The sequence below is a fragment of the Etheostoma cragini genome, chromosome 6 (genome assembly GCF_013103735.1).
Source record: "Etheostoma cragini isolate CJK2018 chromosome 6, CSU_Ecrag_1.0, whole genome shotgun sequence".
NCBI classification, from domain to species: Eukaryota; Metazoa; Chordata; class Actinopteri; order Perciformes; family Percidae; genus Etheostoma; species Etheostoma cragini.
The window spans coordinates 22,035,808-22,058,277 of record NC_048412.1 but is presented as its reverse complement, the minus strand read 5'-3'; the positions used below and the strand labels follow the sequence as shown (position 1 = coordinate 22,058,277).

The window sequence follows — 22,470 nt, the reverse complement described above, 5'->3', positions numbered from 1 at the left end:
TGTCACGGTAGCAAATCAACCGTATGTCATCACTTAAGATACGGTCTCTAGGGGTGGGGTGAAATTGCCCTGTGAAATGGAAAACTGTAGCCATGTAAGGCATGATATGTAAATAAATATGATGACATATTAATAATAAAGAAATGTTCCCTTTTTTCAGTGTATGGCATATTTTGCAAGTCAGGCTGATGTTTGTATGCTTGCACTTATTGTCTTTCATATTTCTCAAAAATGCCCTCAGAATTCCTTTACTTTCATAAAACAGCTCAGTGAAAGCAGTAGCTATTTGGAACAAGAACAAAAAGCAATTTGGAAATATGGAAAATAGGCACTCAGTTATTTCACCTGCCACTGCAAGATGACCTAAAATAAAACGGTATAATCATCAAGGCACACTAACTGAATGTGAACTAACCTCCTCAGCACTCATATGCGTTATGACGCTGAGTTAAAAATAATCAGCACTGCCGTCATGGTTATTGAACCGTGCAGTAATGTGTCCACAGAGGGAAAAGCAAACACAACACAGTATATTTATTGTGTTTTCACAACTCCGTCAGATACATTTTGTGTGTCTGTGTTGTCTCGTGTTTGTGGGAGGTGGGCGACTGCTTTATATTCAGCAGCTTCCATTCATCGCTTCAATTTCATTTTCATTTATTCCATTATTACTCCATATCAGAGCTCCATCTGAACAGTACTGATTACACGTTATTTCTAAATGATCGCAGCTGAGGTTTGCAAATTCAAAAGCCATTTAACTGATTAGGGCCCTCCGGCTTGCCATACATCACAAATCACATCCAGCACCGAGGCCCATCAACATGCAAGGCATGCACTTATCTTGATCAACATAACAGTCGTGAAAATGAGCTTAAAGGCTGCTTCCTGTTTGTTTGTGAGTGTGTGCGTGCGTGCGTGCGTGCGTGCGTGCATGTGTGTGTGCTTCCGTGCGTGCATGGTGTGTGCGTGTGTGTTAGAAAACAGGAATGTTTCATCTACAGTGTGCATTTTTTCAGACCATTTTCATGCACTGACACACACTGTGTATGATTAGCCATCCATACAGTAGATTGCAAGCGGCATGTCTACCTGCCATCCGGGATCATCTGTCTGCTGTGTATGTGCTGTATGTGTGGCAATGCTTGTTTGCTCTTCTACAGCACCGTAAGATCACCTTCGACAAGGCCAAAGGTCTGGTAGAGATTGTGTTGGAGCAGCTCTCTCAGGAGGACGAGGGCCAGTACACGGCTCAGCTGAAGGACGGCCGCGCCAAGAACCAGTTCACTTTCGTCTTTGTGGATCAAAGTAAGTTCTGAATTCAGTTGCCACTAAGTTGTCAAATACTTTTTGTGTTTCATACCGTGATGAGAGATAAGCACAAATGTAGAGGGACAATAGAACAGAACAGGAATCTGTGTAAATGTGACATCACGCAGTGATGAAATGCTATCTCCCTTTCCTTGTTGTGACATTTTCTTCTTTGAAACAGGATATTGGGAACTAAGGCTGAAGCTACCATTGAGCTCATGTCGTCTTGTGTGTCTTCTGAGAATGTGGGGTGTTCAGCGACTTTAGCAATCATCCTGCAATTAATTAATTACAGTTACTCTAGAATTTAGAATCAAACTAATACATTTTGACAGCTTTAGGACACATAAATCAATCATTTGGAATTTTCCAACCACATTTTTAATGAAGTAAAGTTTACAAAAAACATATTTGAATTAATTGAAATGCTTTTTTTTTTTTTGTGTATTTTTTAAATCCTAGTTACAGCCCTGGAAGAGACATGGATAGATGGATGGATGGATGGATGGATGGATGGATGGAAAAGAAATCCAATATCTTAGTGGAAATAGATTAAAAGGAACTTGCTTATTTGCAATGCAAACGCTCTGTTGTACATCCATGGGGTTCAACTCATTTGCATTTTCTCCCAAAATGTTCTCTGCTGTTTTAAGAGAAGAGGACCTTAATTACTGTAAACTTCTTGCAGAAGACAGTTGCATTAACTTTTGTGTGCGTCCGTTATTAAACTGATCAGCCTCTGTTCTTTTAGTGGAAGATCAGTAAATCCAGAAAATGACTAGCCTAACTCTGGACTTGTGATGTACTTGTAATACATCTTATTCACTAACCCACTAGGATTAATTAATAATTTCACAATTAAAGTATTAATCAAAGGGAAATGAGTGATGGAAAATATGATGATTTTTTATAAGAGAGGTAGTTCAGAAATGTGGTATGGTGTTTTTGATTGCAATTATCGTTTACACTGAATGTGCTGCATGAGGTCACATTAAAGATAGTATCACTATATCTGATCTTCTTAATTTCCTCAGTCTTTCAACATCAATTAGAGGACCTGATTTGTAGCACAATGACTACAGTAAAGATTTCCTATTTAATTTTTTCCTATTTAATGAATAAATGATCGTATAACTATCAATATTCTTGTCTTGCTTTGTAAATGTTCTGACCTGTTCTCAGTTCATAACATTATAATGTCTCCTTGCAACTTTCTCTCAGAAGTCTATTTTCCCCTCCTACAAATGGCAGAGCAGTTAAAAACGAAGATGATATTATTCTGGAAACAATAACCTTTTAGAGCAACAAGTTATCATCACTACTCCCCATATGACTTGTGTGATTCTACTGTTTTTGCACTCTGTTTTTGTCTCTTTCAGAGTTTCGTCAGACGCTGGCCTTGGCTGATAAAAACCGACGCGACCACCAGAGAAAGTCCGGTGAGAGTCTCCAAACATCAGTAACAGATACAGTATAGTTAATACAATTACAACTACCAGTTGCAGTAGCTTTTTGAGGGTCTTTATAGTGACCCCGCTGCTTCGTTTTGAAACCTCTTGAAACTAAATAGTTGAAAGGATGTGCTACTCAACTCCATGTTTTTATCACCTGAGTCCCAGTCCCAGTGCCCACTTGTGCAAACAGACCATCTCACACTATGTCTACGATCCAAAGTCCATGTGAGACTTAAAGCCCACATATCACATATTGTCTATAACCTGCAGAACAACATGATGCAAAACAGATATTAATGTAAGACAAACATTTGCTACTTTACAGTCATGCACTTTATTTCAGGCAGCTTTCACTTTCAGCATTATGTTTTATCACACAGCTATAATTGATATAAATTGCCTTATTATGATGCATTTGTGTTTCATTGGTTGCTGTGAATAAATTATTGTCTGAAGGTCACTGTTTCTAGATGGATATCCATGTGTTCGGTTTTCCCCAGGGCCTTATTTCCAGGAATACTTGTCGTGGAGTGTAAATGAGGATTGTGAAGTGATTATAAAGTGCAAGGTATTTTTTGTACATTTTATAGAATACATTTGCTAATTGTAATAAGAGAACTAACATAACATTAAGAGCCCAGAAATGTTTCATCTTTCATTATTCATTTCTGCTATTATTTGTGTGTTGCAAAGCTCACTCGGGGCAAGACAGTGTTGTACTTTTGTGATTACTTCTTAAAGAAAGACTTCTCTGGTTTTGTACAAATAAAAGAAACAAGGTGTTAATTAGCAAACTTTACAGATGCTGGATGGCAGATTTAGTTACCTTTGGACAGAGCCAGGCTAGTTTTCCAGTTCTTATGTTAAGCTAAGCTAAGCTAAGCTAAGCTGAGCTAACTGGTTTTTGGCTTCTGGCTCCAGCTTTGTATTAAGTGGACAGACTATTGAGAGTGGAATCAATCTTCTCATCTGACTTTTTACAGGAAAGCAAATAAGTTTAAACTCTTACTTTAAATGATTACTGGTAACTAATTATTATCAGTTACCAGTCATTACAGAAACTCTTTTAATGACATCTATTACATATATTTGACTATTTGTCTATATAGACTATATAGTTTTAAACCAATCCATTTTAGAGGAGTTGTATGTAAATCTATCCATTCACAGGTGACAAACACAAACAAGGACACGTCACTCAAGTGGTTTAAAGAAGGCGTGGCGGTGACCCAACTTGTGTATGAGCAGTCATCAGGGGTCAGCACACTCACCATCCCACAGGTATCCAAAAGGATTCTGCTCTATTTTCAGACTACTAGGACTGGAGAGGGGAGTTGGGAACTCAGGAAAATGAGCATGTAGAAATGGTAGCTAGTGTAGTGAGAGAAATCAAGAGAAGCAAAGAGTTAATGAGTCTAACACCACGTCTTTGGCCCCGTCAGAGAACACTTGTTTAATGATTTGATTTGAATGTGCAGTTGGCCAATCATAAACAAAGTTGGCACTAGTGACACATGACTGGCAGCTGTCTTGTTAGAAAAAGAAGAAGATGATAGCCGCATACAAGCTAAAAAGAGTGTTTCAAAAACAATGTTTTCTTGGGTGGCATTAGAGGATGAATGAAACAACTACAAAGTTTGAGTCCAGGGCAGATTTGAAGTGAAGAAAAAACCTTAACGTTGAACCCTGTTGGTGGTTCTCTAGTTAGTAATCTTCCATTTGAGAAGCTATGAATAAGTTGAACTTTTATACGTTGGATGGTTTTCCCTCAGGTTACCAAGAAAGAGTCAGGTTCATACAGAGCTGTGGTGTCAGATGGGAGAGGAGAGGATGTCAGCATCTTAGAGTTACTGGATGATGGTAAGACACGACCTTGTCACCAGCGAACAAGTATCCACAAACGATAGTCCCCCAGTTGTTTATGTGCAATTCAGTTGGCACACATTTCCCATCCATAATAGAAGTGAGGTGATTGTCTTTTATTTTGTGCCTCCTTGTCTCATTATGTGTCCTCGGTATTCAGCTACCTACCTCTAATCTTGTGTTTAGTATTCCATAAGTAATAGAAAACACTATCTGAACACTTAATTGTTCATTTGATTTACAGAGTATGACAAGCTTCTCCAGCAGCTGAGTAAACAGTGTGGTGAGTTATTCACAGTCTTAAGCTTTACCTTTGTGAAATGTGCCAATGATGTCTTTTTTTAGCAGCAGGTGTGTTGGGATAAGGATAATACAACTAAAAGCCATGTTAATTAATTGCTGTGTGTGTTGTTTCAGAATACTAATGTGTTTAAATTAAAATTGCCAAGCAAACTGAAATGTATGCAATCTGTGGCATCAAATAACCAGAAGCTCTGCCTTCTCTCTTTTCCTCTCTGTCTCTGCAGCGTTGTCTGCCAGCCCACTAAAGATTCAGAGCACCGCTGAAGGTTTTAAGCTCTACTGCTCACTCAAATACTATATATCCTACATGAAAACCAGCTGGTACTTCAAGTGAGTCCACATGCAGATCACCTCTCTGACCTAAGACGCTATGTGCAACTACTACCAAGGAGGAAATATTCCAAACTTAACTTAAATTCTGTTAAGACAGACAGACCTGAATACAAATTTTGCACAGGAAAGTAAATAAAAAGTAGCTTAAAGTTTATTTAGACGGCAGTGCCATTTGGTAGTGTGGTCACATTGTTTACTGCAAGCCACAGGAGTGCAACGCTGTAAATGTCAAGCTAAAGACAGGAAGATAATGCTGTGGTGGTGCTCTATGAGTGATCAGCATGGCAGCAGTCTTTTTTCGCTGGTAGGAAACTGTAGGTAAACAACACGGCCGCAGTTGCAGGTCAAAGACCATAAAAGGAAGTCACACATACTGGCTTGACTGCTGCACACACACAAACACACACAAACCAATAGAGGTAAGAGGTATACTCATCTACTGCAACATTTCTCTTTCCTTGTCTGGGCCTTCTTTACTAAAGTTCCCTAAAGTGCTTATCAAAGTTTAACTACTGACAGCTTAAAAGGTTCAGGATCTAACTGGGTACAGCGGATCTTCAAGTCTGCATGCAAACGTGGCGGCTGGGGCCACATCTGGACACTAAATCACCTGATTCAGCCTACTTATCTGTTAAAATCAATACTACACATCATCCTGTGCGGCCAAACACTGTTGAAACCCAGAGAACGTCTGGGGGAGGTATTACCAAAGATACCAAATGTATCGCAGTCTGAATTCTGAATAATGTGTATAACATGGTGAACAACACATGTAAAATAACAGAGAAAGCGTAAGAATTGACTGATTTCACGTGCATTTCATTAAAGTGAATGATCCTGTGATGTTATTTAAAGGTACTGTATACTAAAAGATAATTAATTACATGCTTGAGGCTGATACTGCTTTCTTTAGTAAGGCTACTAGCACCACCTGCTGGGGGATTAAAGAATAGCCTTTACAATTGCGTAACAAAACACTGGAGAAAATCTGACTAGTGTGACGCTGACTGACAGATTTTAAATACATTTTATTAATAAAGTTAGTTTTGTATGATTCCAGTCTGAACTGTAACATGTTCCTACAACAGAATTTTTAGTTCAAATCTTTATAAGTTTATAAACCTGTGTGCTTATGCTCCTGTGACTGAGGTTACAGTGATAAGGAAGAAACAGATACCCTTTATTTTCTAGATCTGATACCAGTACTTTGGGCTAGGGGAAAAGCAGGAGTATGTCCATAACATGTATTTTGTAAGGATCTGCTGGTTTTAGAAAGTTTCTGTCTAAAGCATATGTAGCAGTAGCAAAAAAATATATTTGCTTCCTTCCGTGTAGGGAGAAGAGGATTGACCAGGAAGCCAAGACAAAGCCTGGCAGCAATATGCAGAATGTCTGGATTGAAATCTTTAACCCAACAGAGAAAGATAAAGGAAAATACACCTTGGAGATGTTTGACGGCAAAGAGACACACAAACGGTCTCTTGACCTGTCTGAACAAGGTGGGTGAGCAAGTTTGAATTGAAGGATCTAAAACACAATGGCAGATTAAGAGAAGATTTTAGAGCATACATTATGAGATCTTGATTATTATTATTTCCAACAGTCTTCGCTGATGCCTTGCTGGAGTACCAGAGGTTAAAGTAAGTGCTCCACTGCACGCAGTAGATGAGTCTAACATGGCTTGCTGTGACACTAACAGAACGCACTGAGCAGTCAGAGGTAACAGACCATTAGTTTAAAATATTGAAAACATCTCGCACAGATTATTTATCAATGTCATATTGATTTGACTTTTTGTGTTTTCATCCCTCAGACAGGCGGCCATTGCTGAGAAAAGTGAGTCACAGGTTATATGTAAATCCTGAGTTTTTTTCTGTCCTCAACAAAGGTTAAAAGACTCTACGGTGAAGTGCTGCAGAGAGTTATAGTTGTTTTTTTTGTTTCAGATCGAGCCAAAGTGACCAAGGGTCTTCCTGATGTGGTAGCCATCATGGAGGGCAAGGTATGACATAGTCAGGAAGACGTGACTACTTAGAGACAATTTCAAACACAATAATATTTATATTTTCTTACTGATTTGAGCCTTTATGTGGCCTATTATTTCATAAGTGCTTGACTTCTCCTCGTCCTCTCTTCAGTCTTTGTGTCTGACGTGCTACATTGATGGTGAACCAACCCCAGAGATTGTCTGGCTTCGGAACGACAAGGAGATTGTTAACGAGACCCATTTTACCCTCACTAAGGAGCCCAAGTGCAGCACTATCAACATTAACAACGTCAGCCTGGAAGATTCTGGAAAATACAGCATCTTTGTGCGCAACCAGTATGGCTCTGAAACTGTTGATGTGACAGTGAGCGTTTACATGCATGGGGAGAAGCCTCCAATCCACGCAGTTTTGATGGGTTTAGATTGAAAACTGGGTCCAAAATGAGGGTTTTTCTATTCTTCAGCTTTTTATGCATAGAGAGAAAGATGAAAATGAAGGTGGATGGATAGATAGATTATGTTGGAGGATGAGATGGAATGATGCTTGATTGTTCATTTATAAGAAAACTTTATTCAGCATGGGGGAACTTTATTGAGCTTTTGAAAAATGCCCAGTGAGGTTTAATCACAAATGTAATCTGACAGTCTGCAAACTGTCTATATCGTTTAAATAGCCTAGTGTATGCCGTAAAAACAGTATGTTATGCTCAGGCTTCTCCTGTGACAGAGTTGCAGAATTGCTAGGTCCTTCATGGACGTTTCATATAAAGATTGTTTTTTCAATAAAAGAAAACTATGTTATTTCTAATATAAGAAATTCTAACAAATGACTAGCTGAATTCATAAGCAGGAAAACGCACCATTAATCAACTTATAACACTCTGTTGGGAGTTGGGTTGAGAGGGTCCCCAAACAGACCAGAGGACAGAGTATGGACTGGTACCTTGTTCACTGCTTCAGTAAAAAGGACGGACCATAGATACATTCTGATATGAGATATTTCTAGTCTGCTCAGCTCATAGAACCCTTTGGCTTAGCTACAAGCCAGCCAGCTAACATTACGCTAGCAGTCACGAACATTGTGTGAGCAGTTAAAAATTCAAAAATATAATTTGACAGTATGTTTACCAACAACACAGGTTAACTAGCCAGCCATGTCATTTTAACCAAATTTACAGAACAAATTCAACAGCATGTAAACTGTCGGCCGCAGCCTGAAATCATTTGAGAGTTGAACAGCGGACACAATGTGAAATGATTGTTGTGAAACTAAGTCAGAGTACTTCTTGCAGCTTGTGTGTTAGTGTAGCGTGAAGATGAGTCATTGATGGACTACACCAAGTGTTGAAAATAGTCCGATTTTATTTAGCCATTTACTGTATCATATGCATTTAGAACGGTAAACAGTCAACTTCACCAGAACTCAATAGTAGGTGTCCTAATTCACTTTTTAATGCACACCCTGCAGCCAAACAGAATTGTGTATTCACCCTGGTCCATGGTATAATTCCCGATAAGGGACACCACGTCAGGCATTAACCCTTATGTTGCCAATTTGCTGACTTTGACTCTTCTCTACTTGTGCGACTGTTACATTACATTTATTATTTACCCTTTTTATTGTCTTTTGTTTTTAAGTTCACTAAGCACCTGTCATGACGATAACTGCAAACCCCTCAGCTACTTAAGCTTTTGGTGAATCAGATGTGTCATTTGTTTGTGTGGGTTGTGAATAAAGCAAGTTTAAGCTATTTTTAACTGGATTATTTTTATGAGCACTTACAAATACTATATTTCAACTTTAAATCTGTGTCAAGTCAACTTTTAGTCCAATTTATAATCAAGTGTTAAAGAAAATGCGGCCTGAATCTTTGTTTGTGTATTATGTAAGCAGAGATTATTATTATCTTGCACTTTAGAAGCAAACAGTCCGTAGTGTCATCAACCCTACTACTGGGCCCGTTGGTCAGGTAAAGTCACGTTGGCTCAGTAGTTAAGTAAATCATTTTCTCATTTTAGTTCTGGAGCTTACCATCCTCAAACTCCACTCGGGCTCTGTGAACTTTACATTAAATGAAGATCATGTAAATAATTGTCATTTTAATTATGCAATACAAAACCCTTCTGCAAGCCATGGTGCACGTATACAAAAATATGTACATATTTCTCATCATCACTGAAGCTCTTCAACCCAATCTAAATGCATCTTTGGTGGAAGCTGAGGTTTGTCCAAACTGGAGTAAGTGACCTCGAGGTTGTTCAACTAGCAGAGTTTGTTGCTCATTAGACACGATGCTATCCACCCCCCCTTGCTTTCCTGTATAAGAAGATGCAGCACTCCAGTCACATTCTCCACATTGTGTTGATCTTCACACAGCTGTCTCAGCCTCCAGCCCACATTGGTAAAGGAGAACCCAGATCTTCTAGAAAACATGGACTTCAATGGAACATGGCAGGTTTACTCCCAAGAGAACTACGAGGAGTTCCTCAGGGCCATGGGTGAGCAATATAACTACATCTACTATCTTTGGTAGCTGAAGACAACGTGGCTATTTTTGATGTGGTTACACCCTTCTAATGTTTAGTAGGCAACAAAGCCTTGCAGTCCACAGACTCATCAGTCCTTACTTGTACTGTGCAATTAACAAAACACATGTGCTTTGCTTACCAGAACTCCCAGAAGATATAATTAAGATGGCCAAAGACATTAAGCCAATTACTGAGATCAAGCAGAAAGGCAATGACTTTGTTGTCACCTCCAAGACCCCTGGAAAGTCTGTGACCAACTCCTTTACCGTCGGCAAGGAGGCTGAGATCACCACCATGGACGGCAAGAAGCTCAAGGTTTGTAATTCTAATTTACCTTTATTTTTATGTCACGAGTGTTTTAGTATATGATTTGTTTATCTAAATGTAGTACAGTATAACTGTGTTTAAAGCCGAGATCTGTGTAAACATTTTCCAAAAGTTGGTAAGTATTATGTGTCACTTACGAGCCTACAAGTGTGCCTGTGTCTCATGAACTCCTGCCTGTTTTGGGGATATTTGTGATATGTATTGTCTCCTCCTTTGATCTGCAGTGCATTGTCAATCTGGAGGGTGGCAAACTGGTTTGCAATACAGGAAAGTTCTGTCACATCCAAGAGCTTAAGGGAGCAGAGATGGTAGAGGTGTGGCAGCCTATGTCTTACCAGAACTCACTCTTTCTGTTTCACATTGATGTATCATAAGCTTAAATAATGTAACGTAGCCTATATGCTATCCATAAATGAAATGTGTTTAATTTTCCCTTATCCCCTTTCAGACATTGACCATGGGTTCAACAACTCTCATCAGGAAGAGCAAAAAGATGTAAACTTGGCAGTGAAGAAACCAATGTCTATTTAAATAAAAGTGTTGCTTAATAAGTGTGGTCTTTTTTGAGCAAATGGCTATCTTTATAGTCCCAACATCCTCATTATGTCTGTCAGACAAGCAGTCAACACACACTATGCAGAAAAACAATGGAATAATCTAAAAATCAAACAATGAATAAATGAATACCATGTTAGGTCATGAGTGTCTGCGCGCATGTCCCATGTGGCTGTACGTCTGTGCGCATGCGCCGTGTGAGGAGACCACTTTGACCACGTAGATAGATAGTCGGCTGCAGTAAAGCATCAGGATTTGTGAATAAAATAGTTGTAGTGAACAAATTCACGGCCTCCAATTAGTAGCAACGGGCCTTTACGAAAATGGCGAGGTACTTGAGGCCACCGAATACATCTCTCTTCGTTCGAAACATCGCCGACGACTCCAGGTATGTTGTCATTTTATCCCTGCAGGCGTACATCCAAGCATGGTTAGGCTAACATAATGCTAGTTAGTTAGCAAACATGACCAAAATGGCTAACCGATGTCAACGTTACGATTTATCCCAATCAGGGTTGGAGAAAAAAAATCCTGGTAGTCACTTTTTAACCGAATAATACTCTCCAGATAACAGCGTACAACATATCATAAAACACATTCCCCCTGCCTGCATCAAGCTAAGGCTAGGTTAACACCAAGGCTAACAAGAAACTGAGAGACTGTTGTAGCAGGTGACGTCACTCCCCCAAACAAGCAAGTTGGTTTTTTTTAGTTTATGGACGTAAATCAGTAATCTAGCGAGACTACAATTCTGGTCTGCAGTGTACACGCATACAGCGAGGCTTATTTTGAGCAGTCTATTTTTATGTTAGCAACCAGCGTCAACCTATTTTCAAATTTAGCTACGCCCCCAGTTTAGTCAGTAGCAAGTTAGAAATCATTGTAACGTTACCCAATAGCAGACTACAGACGTGCGCCGACATACACCAGTAAAATGTCAAACTACGGTTACTGTCTATTTTGTGTGGGGAAATACAAGATAATACAAAATGCCGTATTAAACGGACAATAAAAGACGGGGTCAAGCAGGACAGGGGAAATATAAACAGAAGCCCTTTTCTGTTGTCTACTTTTGGTATTTATTGCCTCACCTTTTTTAGCCTTTTCCTCTAAAATAAGTTTTATCATTTTGATTTTCTTCATCTCTAAAACTCAAGAATGACCGAATTATTTGAATTGCAAAAAGCATTTTCCATTAACACAGCCCTTAACAAATGCCAAGTGTGTGTGTGTGTGTGTGTGTGTGTTTTGATATCTTTATAAGAATACTTATTTTAAGTCCATGCAGACAGTTTGGTAGTTATGTTCCAATGAGTTTTGAGCTATCCATCTCTAAAACTTCTTTTACCACACCTACATGTTAATGTAATTTCTCCTCAAGGAAAAAATACATGTGAAAAAAACCCAAAGCACACAGACATACTCTGCACAGTTTTTAGTCCGTTTTGTACAGAAGAAATTGTTCTTGAAAATGTATGTACATAATTCCCCTTAGGATGGCGAGTTAACCATTGTTTTCCCCACCATACAGTATCACACTTTGATAAGTCTTTCTGTTACATCACCAGTGCTTTTGAAATGTAACTGTGATAAATTCAGCAAAGCAGCGCCATTTTCTAACCTCTGTGACTTTGCCACCTCTTTTAATTGATGATACATGCCATTTCTAGCTTGTATTGCTCCTGCAGATGTGTGAAGTTGGCTGGCCGCATTTTTATTTGTACTATTATACCTTTTGAGGAAACTTCCTTCTGAAGTGGGAGAATAATTTGATTTGTCTGCAATTAAGTATTTTCACATGCTGTGCTGGCACCATCTCTTGTGCATACCTTGCACAATTGGCTCCAGCTATATTCAAATGACAGCCAGCAGAATAAATGTGCTTATTTCATGACACTTTAGGCCAGAGGATTTACGACGTGAGTTTGGTCGTTATGGGCCTATTGTAGATGTCTACATTCCACTTGACTTCTATACGCGGCGGGCAAGAGGATTTGCTTACATTCAATATCCTTTATTCTTTTTCATTTTCATTTGGAAATGTAAGGGATTGTGAGGCATTCAATCTCATTTTTGTGGTTGCAGCTGGTTCAGTGACTCCTTGCCAATGTGTTTTGTTTTATGTAATTGTATTTTCTAAGAATTATTTGTTTCTAATACTTGTTGTATTAAGATTAAAACTTATTCCTAACCAATATTTCTTCTGTTGTTGCCTTAGAATGGTAAAGATACAGTTCTGGAGATCCCACACCAAAGAAAGTTGAAAGGCGGTTGTAGAGTAGATTCAAGCCAAAGACACCCAGGCGACAAGCAATAGTGGAATTGGGAAAATAAAGAGAGAGCAAAAGCATGAAGATACAAAGAGGAGAAAAGAGAGCACCCAGGCTTCCATTTGTCTACCAAAGGGAGGAAAAGCAAAGTGTTTATTGGGCAAAGACAAGCAGGAAACCTCAAGTTCTTCTGCCAAGACAATAAAGATCAAGCTGAAGGTCAAAGGTCAAGCATGTTAAAGGTAACAAGCCAAACATTTTGTATCCTACCAAATCTGATCACCATCAATATTTGTCTTGTCTTAAATTTGAGATCACAAATGGGCCCGTTAATTCAGTTTTATGTTTTTTATTTGCAGATTAAAGACATTTTCTCACTTATTTTTCTGAAATAACTGATCAAATAGTTGTGTTTCATAGACTTTAGCTGTCAACATGTGTTGCAGCCTTTTTGTTATTTTTCTTATAGATTGTTGTGCATGTGTGCAACCTTCTCTGTCCCAACTTTCCAAATTACAAAAATAAAAGGCCTTAACAATACAGCACGTTTGAAGATGTCCGGGATGCAGAGGACGCTCTTCACAACCTGGATCATAAATGGGTTTGTGGGCGTCAAATCGAGATCCAGTTCGCCCAGGGTGACAGAAAAAGTAGGAAGAATTTGTATTCCTATCTGAGCAGCACACATTCTGTAAAGCCTCATTCAGCGTTGTTTGGCAGATATGGAGTTCATAATTGCCCAATGTTCTAATGTAAAAAAAAATTCTGTCAAGCCCCTAACCAGATGAAGACCAAGGAGCGGCATTCCCCTCGCAGCTCCTCCCGCTACGATGATGAGCGGGATAGCCGCCGAAGACGATCCCGGAGCCGCAGCTATGATCGACGCAGATCCCGAAGCCCCTCCTATGAGCGTCGTCCTCGGAGGTCTGAGAGCCCCAGAGAGTGAGTTGTTGGCAACTTTGTTTTTGCTGCACATGCAATAACTTAAAGGTCCAGTGTGCCCATTCACAAACTTGTCCCTTTTCATGAATCTTTATGCTGCGTTCCAGACACAATTTTCAGCCCGTAAGTTAGGGGCGTTTTCTAGTCAGCGACCTGTTTTGGGCTTCATTTAATATAACATAACCTGTAGTAGTACACAATTGTATGTGGGTCCAGGGGTCAACATTGTTTGTGTGTGACGTCAAAACTGTAACTGGGAGTACAACGATCTTGTACGAGTTCTCGTGTAGTAAGTTACTGCCGTTCCAGGGCACTTTCACGGGTAGAAGGTTGTGAAAACACGAGTTACGGGTTGCCTGGAACGCAGCGTTACCACCACCATCAATTCCAAGTATTCCTATTTGCTTGAAATTTTACATTTCCAATTGCATGCACTGGTGTATTCATGTGCTATATTAAAATAAGTTATCAAGTAAGGGACATACAGGATATACTGCTCCGCCTTTCCCATTTTTGCTGTCACATGATACACTCACAGGTGCTGCTAATGGGTATCATTGCTTCCCAGCCCCGGCAAGTTTGAAGTATGAAACATGGAGAACCTTTTTTTTTTTTTAACTCATTCAGTATACTGATATACAGACAAACAAATCCACCTCAAAATCAAGGAGTACCACACATACTGGTATTCAAAATCCAAATATCAGGAACAGGAGTCTTATTTAAAAGAGCAAGAGACCGGCTTTTTGAACTCAGTGTCGCGAGAGAATTGATTGCAATATATGATCCCCACACTAGATGGGTAGAAATTCCTACACATTAAACCCATCCTGTAAATCTTCATTCTACTTTTGTACAACAAGCCCCGGAAAACTTTTCAAACGGTGTACTATATTTTATATTGGGCAAAGTTTTTGTTGATGCATTGTTGCTATTCGCGTTGATATCTGCATAGGGAGTGGTGCCTCTTTCTACAGTAGCCCAGAACGCACAAACAAATACAACACCGGCTCTTCAACAACAAACTATGGTGCTGGGAAAAGTATTGTTTTTGTATGAGTACTGAAATGACGTTATCATATTGGCTCCTGTATCAGATAGTTTGAACACCCAACCCTAGTGATGTTTTAAAGTAAATCCTAAAACTGTGACTTACACAGATGCACCAGTTATTTTTCACTTTCCTCAACAATGCAATATAGGGAATTTGTGCTGCATTCATGTGGGGTCAGAATAATCGGAAAGATTTGTTCCCGAAAGTTCATAGAAATGGAAATTACAGTGCTCATACCAGATTGGTCCTTTCAGTCCGAGTTCCGGCAGTGCCCGCCTTTCAACCAAGCACGTCAGGTCGGCCAAAATGAAGGCCGCCGGCCCCTCCGGACAACGGCACAGAACACACCAAACAGACTCGAATCACCGACCTCACCAGACTGTCCAACGGCCGATTATCGGGTTAGTGTGTCAGGGCCTTAAAAGAGAGAGCATACCGATGGGTTTATGTCACAGGAGGCCTTAGCCTACCACTGGTTCCATAAGGTGCCCCGGGTACCTCGATTTTTTTTTTTTTGCCAGGCAGTCATCATATACTTTATTCACTGCATTTAACTTTCCCACCATTTTTCCAGCCCTTGTAGTCACTCCATCAATCCTGGCCTTGTCAGTTGCCCCAGCATTCCCACCACACAGTAAACACTATCACTGACATACAAAACTTTCTCACCACATCAGTATTCACCTTAAAAGACTGCAACTTCCTCATACAATATACAAGTGGACTTAATTTTTCCATAACTTCAATAAGTCAATGTGATCAGACCATAGCCTGTCATTAAAAACAATGCCCAAATACTTCACCCACTACTATCGAACCTTTTGATTTCCACTGTTTCAGCTGTCATCTTATTTCTCCTGTAATCAATTACTAATTCTTTAGTTTACTTAGCATTGAGTATTTGGAAAAGACGGTCGCAATAATCAACAAAAGCTTTTATCTCATTTTAATACAGTTAGTCCTTATTTTTTCAAAGAACCCAATGAGCGCTGTGTCGTCAGCAAATTTAACAACGTATCAGCTTAACAAATTAAGACCTGTTCTCTTAGAAATTTAGAATGAAGTAGATAAAAACACTTGGAACCTTCATCATTAAAAGCTTATTTACTATGTGTGGTTTTATCGTGTCGAACGCTGAGCTAAAATTATAGGACAGAATTCTCCCCCTGCATCCAGGTGACTGTAGACACTGTCCAGTTTAAAGACAACAGCATCCTCTGTCTCTCTCCCTTTCTCATAAGCAAATTGGCAGGGGCTCAAGATAATACTCCACATGGGTGCAAACTATTTTAAGTAAAAGAACTCATTGTTTTCTTATCCTAGATATAAATCCTTAATAGTATCTAAGTTACACTCCAAAAAAACAGTTTGTCTTTGTTCTCTCTACAGATCTCGGTCCTACAGTCGACACAGACGGAGCAGAACCCATGAAAATGACAAGTAGGCAAATTTGTCATTTTTTAGTATGTAAAATATGCAAGGGGAATTGTACTATTCTATATTTTATAATGCAAATTTTTTTAATCAATAATTATGTCCTTCACCAGGTACAGAGGTCCCCCTCGTGATAACCACAGGACACATCATGAACCAGGCTCACGTAGCCACTCAGCGTCCCGCTCGCCTTCGACCTCAAGGCCCATGCCCAAAGGTAAAAAGAGCCAGTCCAGGTCTCACAGCCCGGCTGAAGATTTCCATCCAACCTCCAGCTCCCAGAAACAACCTGTGGGACGGTCTCCATCCCGCTCCTACTCAAGATCCATGTCCCGGTCTCGCTCTCGATCCAGGTCCTGGGCTGGACGTAAGTCTGGAGGCCACTGATTGTCTGTTCCCCCAACGTCCTGTTAATCTGTCTCTGTTCAGCTATGACAACAAGAGTGTTATGCTCTATTTTGAATTTGTTTATTACATTAGAGTATGTGGCCAAAGGGGGGTAAGGAAGCTCAGATTTCTTTTAAAGGGATTCATGAAAGCAGTTAATCCTTAACTTTTTTTTTAACCTTGTGTAGTGTGCGTTGCTAAAGGTGAAACAGTTTGGCGTTGCCAATAATATTTTTGTACTTTGAGTTAGCAATGTTTACGTTCATACATTTCTTAATCTGCTTGTCTCCATTTGGCTCTATTGTTTGTCAACATGAATAAAACTTACATTTAAACTTCAGGTCCTGACTTGCCAGTATTTCCCAACTATGCTGTCCCTTCTGTTATACAGCAAGCAAACTGTATACTGTAGTGGCTGTAATTAGAGTGGTGCCACAATGTATGGAACGTTGGTGCTACCGTTTTCCAGTATTGATATTTAAGATTAACTGCATTCATTTCTCATGTACTTTGAGTGAATCAGTCAGTTGAAAATGTTCATAGTACCGTTTTCCTAGTTTAACTTGTATGCTTTGTCAATAAAGTGTTTAACACATACTGTGCCTAGGATTGCAAGAAATCAGAAGCATCATTTGATAAAATGTCAATTACAAAAGTGTAGTAGGACAGGCCAAGAATAGAACAAGTATTCGCACCAGTTAAGATACTCAAGCACAGACACATATGGGGGAGGGAAAGGGATTTATTATTTTTGGTCAAATTTGGTCATCAATTCACAGATTGTATTCTTTTTACACACCAATTGTTACTAATCTTAAAACAGGGCATATTCTTTTCATAGTCAGTGACATCATCGGGGGGGGATAAATTAAAAGCCAATTCATTACACATTTCAAAATTTAGAATAAAAAAAGGAGACTGCCATGAACGACTTAGCAAAACAGAAAATGTTCAAATGAATAACCAGTATAACTAAAACCTAAACCGCGAGGGGCCACGTTCAGTTGTCAGCTGGCGGAAGAACAGCTGAGAATTGAAGATGGTGTGATGAAAACATTTGGTCAAATTTGTAGCATTGCCACCTAATGAAAATAGTTTCAGCATGGATTTCAACTTAGGCACAAACAGGTCAACTTAATGAAAAGCATTACGCTTACATAATGTAAGCACATTCACAATTCAAATTCATACATAGGCAAGTCTCCTCCAGGATCCAATTGGTATTTTGCAGTCTTAGATTTGCCCTTAGCATATTTCACCCTACACTGCATAATACAAAACAATAAAAAAAAACATGTGCAAGATCTCTGGAAAGATTACAGTGCAGGGGTTCTGAGAAATGCAATGGCATTTTTTTAACAAAAATATTCTTCAGTATTGAAGTCAAGACATTGAAGTCAAGACATGTCCTTAGCATGTCTTATACATTCAGTGTTATATACTAAAAATACTTTTGTCAGACAAGCCTCAAACTCGGCCTGCAAATCTACATATGCTACAAGTACTTTTTACATGTCATTATTTACATGGCTCTTGAACACTAACAAGCTCTTTACTTTGTTTTGTCATCTTTAAGCTGGCCACAAAAAAACACACCAATTCTGCAAGGGGAAAGCAAAAAGAGCCTCAGAGGATTGAATCACAAAAATAGAGAATCCATAGGGGGATAGTCAATTACGCCTCCATCAGTTCAATAGCATCCTGGCCTGTAACTTATTAAAACTAGTCTGATTGCAGTGTAAGAGGGTAAACAAGAGGCAGAGTTATGGGATGGTCAACCACTGAGTCTTATTTTGTAAACATAACACCAGCCTCCTGCCTCATGTTAAGTCCCTGGGGTTACTTCACTTCAGAAACCTCCCTCAGCTCCTCCTTACCTTGCGTACGAATGCATGCAGCCAACAACAGGACCATGACTTTGAGAGAAAGCGGAACTTAACAGCTTAGCCTGGCCCTCTTCCGCGTGTTAAAGCTGCAGCGCTGTCCTGAAAAGGCCGAGGAGCAATAACAGAACTGATTGAACGATGAACAGTTTAGAAGTAACTTTAGGGGCCCTGACCCATTCACCACGGGCTGGCAAGGTAAAGTGGCAATGGCAACAATGCCGACCACAGGCCATGTCCAAAACAGAAGGAAGAGGAGAAAAAGAAGAGGAAAAAAAAAACAGCAAAAAACATTGCTTTGGTTACACACAGCACTTCATATATCTTTCAACCACAACAATAAAAAGGACTTGTACAAAATAATGCTATGATAGAGTGTTATGGGCCTCAGACAAGTTCAACTCCTATAGTGCATGTGCGCACAGCGCAATAAAAAAAAAGTACAGGAGTTAACTGTCCAAGGCCTGTGTGCCATGGTCTCTTTTTACCCTTCAGTTTGAGGTTATACTTTTGACCTGTACTGTACATCGTATTACCTCCAGTAAGATAGCTTTTTTCCCTGCAGAATTGCAGTTGAGTGTATTTTCCATACCAAACAAGGATTGTGATCCATACAAGAAAAGGTGGGTTATAACCAAAATAATTTGCTACAAATGTGAGTTTACTTCAGCACCTGAAGCTTTAAGTGAGGTGATCATAAAACTGAAAAAGCATGTCTGTCCACAGAAATGAACTGTAAAAAAGTGATGGGAATTTACCTGACCTATACTATAACCCTTGTTTGGGAGGGAAAAGCACACTCAATCTGCATTGACAGCCAACATTAAAAAGAACAAAACAAAAACAGAAGTCAAATAGGATATCCAGTTTGTCATTAGTCACAGAAACTGACTCTACTAAAGGCATTACCGACCAGCAAGGCTTCAAGGCTGTAATCTCAAAATATCTAAAATAGTGTTAATAAACATTTGCAGCAAAGATTACTGCAAATGCCTCATAACAGTTCAATCTAAAAACAGCTAAAAAGGATTACAGCACTGGAGGTGTTCCTGGTGGGTGGGTGCCCTCAAAAGAGTCCCAGTTCTTACATTGGCTTTTCTTTTAAGTGTGGGTATGCCTCTCAGGCCTGCACTTTGAGGAGACTCTTGAGCTGGAAGGCCATCATCTCCCTGTTGTCACAGGAGCCAATTGGGAAGGACACCCAGTGGCTGGGGGGTTTGGGCAACACGCTAGGCAAGGGTGGCTCGCTGAACTTAGGACCTGCATAGCTCGGACTTCCCTGTGTGGCCAGGAGCGTGTTCAGGTGAGACACTGCGCCCTCCCAGTTGTGATCATAGTTGGTGGCAAAGCGATCAGAAGCGGTCTTCTCTGCAGACGCGGCCTGCCGTGCCTCTGGAGATCTGTGGTATGTCACGCCTTTGTCGCTTCGGCGGTGGCCATGATGATGAAGGCCACCTGCTCCGCCTGCAGATGTTGCTGTTCCGTTCTGGTCACGGCTTCTCTGCTTAGCCCGACCAAGTTGATGGTTCTTCTTGGGAAAAGGGCGCTCATGGTGGGAAACTGGAATGTTGTATCTCTCTCCACCTCCCATAATGCTTCTGCACTAAGTGTCACCTGCGTGATGAGAATATAAGATTACTAAATGTGCATGGAATTTCTGGGAATGTATTGTGATCCGCTCAATATTCAAATTGTTATTAGGGTAAAACTTGATTAGCCTAATCCCTCCACACTGCACGCACAGACTTGCACCGCGTCTCAGTGAAAACAAGCACAGAGCCTACGTGCAGAATCACCAGACAGCCCCGCCTGCGTCGCCCCTCCCCCACACACAACCAAGAGCAAAACAGTCCCAGCTCACCTCTTTGTTGTCAGAAAGTTGATGCAGTCTCTCCTCAATATTTCACCTCCAATCGGGTCCCAGTTCCTCGAAGTAGTTTTCTGTCTACTTCTCGCTGTACTTCTGTGTCCAGCAAGGTCTAAAGCTTTCATGTGCCAATGAGCGTTGTTTTCCCGTGGAGCCGAGCTGAACATCAATTCACCTCGACACACGATGATCCAAGAAGTCGAAACTCTTTGGGGCAAGAAAAGGTCAGTTAGAGATGCTAAATTTAGTTGGCCACCATTGCATTATTGTTGTCTTGGTAGGAGGGGACGTGCTTTTATATCAGTGTGTCATTACATCGAGCCGTTAAAATGAATAAACTACTAACATCAGATAGCTATCCTTTAGTTATAACATTGTCATTATCTATACATTTTAAAAAATAATCTAAATGCAGTAACAAAACGTTACATAACCAACTGACTTTTGTCTGTGCACCTCTAGCTTAGCATAACGTGAAGTGTAGTCGATTTAGTAGTTTCAGGTTAAGGTTTAAAAACAGTTGGAAAAAAATATCTGTGTGAATTGTGTTTTAAAAAAGCCCCTAACGTGTTTACAGCCTCGGTTAAACTGCTTTGGCACCACAACAAAACAAAGAAACGATGAGCTCAATATGGCGACGAGGCACAAACAAGGGTTCCTTACCGACTTCCTCAGGCTTGGGTGTTAAAAAAGCCCTTCCTCCGGGAAAATATGCGATTAGCCTTTGCGATCCCTCGGTGGACTATGTAAGGAAACACAGCAAGCTTTATTTCTTACAAAGCCGTCTCCCTTGAAGATTGGCTAGCTGTTATGTGGTGTTAAAAGTAGCCGTATGACGACACTTCTCTCTACCTCCCGACTCCGTCGAATTGCAACAAAATGGAATCTACAGCAGATATATGTAGTTCGTTCTAACCCAGAATGGACCAATCACGTACCGTGTACGAACCGAACCGTAAGGCCAATCACCGAAGAGACAGCCAGACGCATTCACGCCTGTTGCCAGACTGGTGACGTCAATCGCTGAACCTCCTCTCATTTCCTTTGTTGGAGATCGGGGTATTTCCTGAGCGTAGTGAGAAATGAACAACGAACAACAACCAAAACAGTTTCGCGTTCACGTTATATTCATGTTACATAAGAAATACATTAACGCTTACATCGTATGAAGGTTTGGGGTATCACTATTTGTAGTTTAGTGTTATGCAATGTCAATCCTTTGTTAGAAAAATAACGTAAACACGTCAAGAGTTTATAATTATTGACATAGGCTGGCTACTTCGTACCTTTTCTACTCCTATTAAAACGGATTTGTTGTACGACGGTTCCTGTGTACGTAGGTTAAACCAAAGATTCGCTATATAGCGATGGGTTAAACCTTTTGTGCTGCTTAGAAACAGCTGCAACAGGCTGTAATGATACACTACAGTTGTCTATGGGCTGCCCATCCCCCCACCTCCTCTGCCCTCTTGCTGAAACTATAAACCTTGACCATTCAAACAGGTCTTTTAGCCCTATTATCAATTTCCAGCTGGCGCAAGAACAGTGAAATCGAAATAGGAAAGGCCTTTTGATCAATATGTATAAATATTGGTATATTCTTTTCATCAAATAAACATGGTACAAATGATGTTACCACTCTTTGTTCTATAATCCAATGTGAGCTTTGACACAAAGGCCCAATTCAGAGTTAAAACACTACCATATACCTAGCCTATCATGTCAACCTCATACAGTCTGATATTAACGCTGTTATAAATCATGTGGACATGTTGCTGGGGGTTTGAGGTAGGAACATATGTCTTGCCTTGATGCTTTGTTGAATTAACCCAGAGCCACAACACCTCAAATGGTTTACAATGGACTCCAGTAGAGAGCAGATGTGTGTGGGGGTTTCTAAAAAAAGATCAGGCTTGTTTACCCCACAAGACAATTTAAAGCTAAGACCAATTTTTTTTGCATCATCTGATG

At 40.0% G+C, this 22,470-nt stretch overlaps 4 protein-coding genes across 7 annotated transcripts in view; 3 read left to right on the top strand and 1 right to left on the bottom strand.

Moving 5' to 3' along the window:
* The window catches only part of myom3 (myomesin 3), a 57,007-nt gene extending 48,880 nt beyond the window's left edge, over positions 1 to 8,127 (top strand). For 2 of the 3 annotated variants that reach the window (XM_034874822.1, XM_034874823.1), the window contains exons 26-37: positions 1,164 to 1,308; positions 2,691 to 2,750; positions 3,266 to 3,333; positions 3,936 to 4,046; positions 4,538 to 4,625; positions 4,873 to 4,911; positions 5,156 to 5,261; positions 6,600 to 6,763; positions 6,868 to 6,904; positions 7,078 to 7,100; positions 7,211 to 7,266; positions 7,403 to 8,127. In XM_034874822.1, coding sequence (XP_034730713.1) covers positions 1,164 to 1,308; positions 2,691 to 2,750; positions 3,266 to 3,333; positions 3,936 to 4,046; positions 4,538 to 4,625; positions 4,873 to 4,911; positions 5,156 to 5,261; positions 6,600 to 6,763; positions 6,868 to 6,904; positions 7,078 to 7,100; positions 7,211 to 7,266; positions 7,403 to 7,678 — 1,173 coding nt within the window. In that variant the 3' untranslated portion in view covers positions 7,679 to 8,127. Of the gene's footprint in view, positions 1 to 1,163; positions 1,309 to 2,690; positions 2,751 to 3,265; positions 3,334 to 3,935; positions 4,047 to 4,537; positions 4,626 to 4,872; positions 4,912 to 5,155; positions 5,262 to 6,599; positions 6,764 to 6,867; positions 6,984 to 7,077; positions 7,101 to 7,210; positions 7,267 to 7,402 lie in introns of all 3 variants that reach the window. The other variant, XR_004657054.1, reaches the window with a different exon arrangement.
* Positions 8,128 to 9,548: 1,421 nt separating this feature from the next.
* fabp10a (fatty acid binding protein 10a, liver basic) lies at positions 9,549 to 10,658 on the top strand. The gene is made up of 4 exons (XM_034875348.1): positions 9,549 to 9,750; positions 9,923 to 10,095; positions 10,332 to 10,421; positions 10,556 to 10,658. The coding sequence occupies exons 1-4, from the start codon at positions 9,684 to 9,686 to the stop codon at positions 10,604 to 10,606; spliced, it is 381 nt and encodes a 126-aa protein (XP_034731239.1). The 5' UTR covers positions 9,549 to 9,683; the 3' UTR covers positions 10,607 to 10,658.
* Positions 10,659 to 10,763: 105 nt separating this feature from the next.
* Positions 10,764 to 17,089, top strand: srsf10a (serine and arginine rich splicing factor 10a). 2 transcript variants are annotated; one of them, XM_034875342.1, is made up of 6 exons: positions 10,764 to 11,050; positions 12,565 to 12,669; positions 13,479 to 13,582; positions 13,706 to 13,874; positions 16,318 to 16,368; positions 16,476 to 17,089. In XM_034875342.1, exons 1-6 carry the CDS (start codon positions 10,986 to 10,988, stop codon positions 16,747 to 16,749), a joined length of 768 nt encoding a protein of 255 aa, XP_034731233.1. In that variant the 5' UTR covers positions 10,764 to 10,985; the 3' UTR covers positions 16,750 to 17,089. The 2 variants fall into 2 exon arrangements, with proteins under 2 accessions (XP_034731233.1, XP_034731234.1); XM_034875343.1 differs by lacking the exon at positions 12,565 to 12,669 and adding an exon at positions 12,881 to 13,193 and having other exon boundaries at positions 10,829 to 11,050; positions 13,487 to 13,582.
* Positions 17,090 to 17,474: 385 nt separating this feature from the next.
* pnrc2 (proline-rich nuclear receptor coactivator 2) lies at positions 17,475 to 21,397 on the bottom strand. The gene is made up of 3 exons (XM_034875346.1): positions 21,163 to 21,397; positions 20,494 to 20,706; positions 17,475 to 20,246 (listed from the first exon to the last, which is right to left on the bottom strand). The coding sequence occupies exon 3, from the start codon at positions 20,221 to 20,223 to the stop codon at positions 19,753 to 19,755; it is 471 nt and encodes a 156-aa protein (XP_034731237.1). The 5' UTR covers positions 20,224 to 20,246; positions 20,494 to 20,706; positions 21,163 to 21,397; the 3' UTR covers positions 17,475 to 19,752.
* Between the last annotated feature and the right edge of the window lie 1,073 nt (positions 21,398 to 22,470).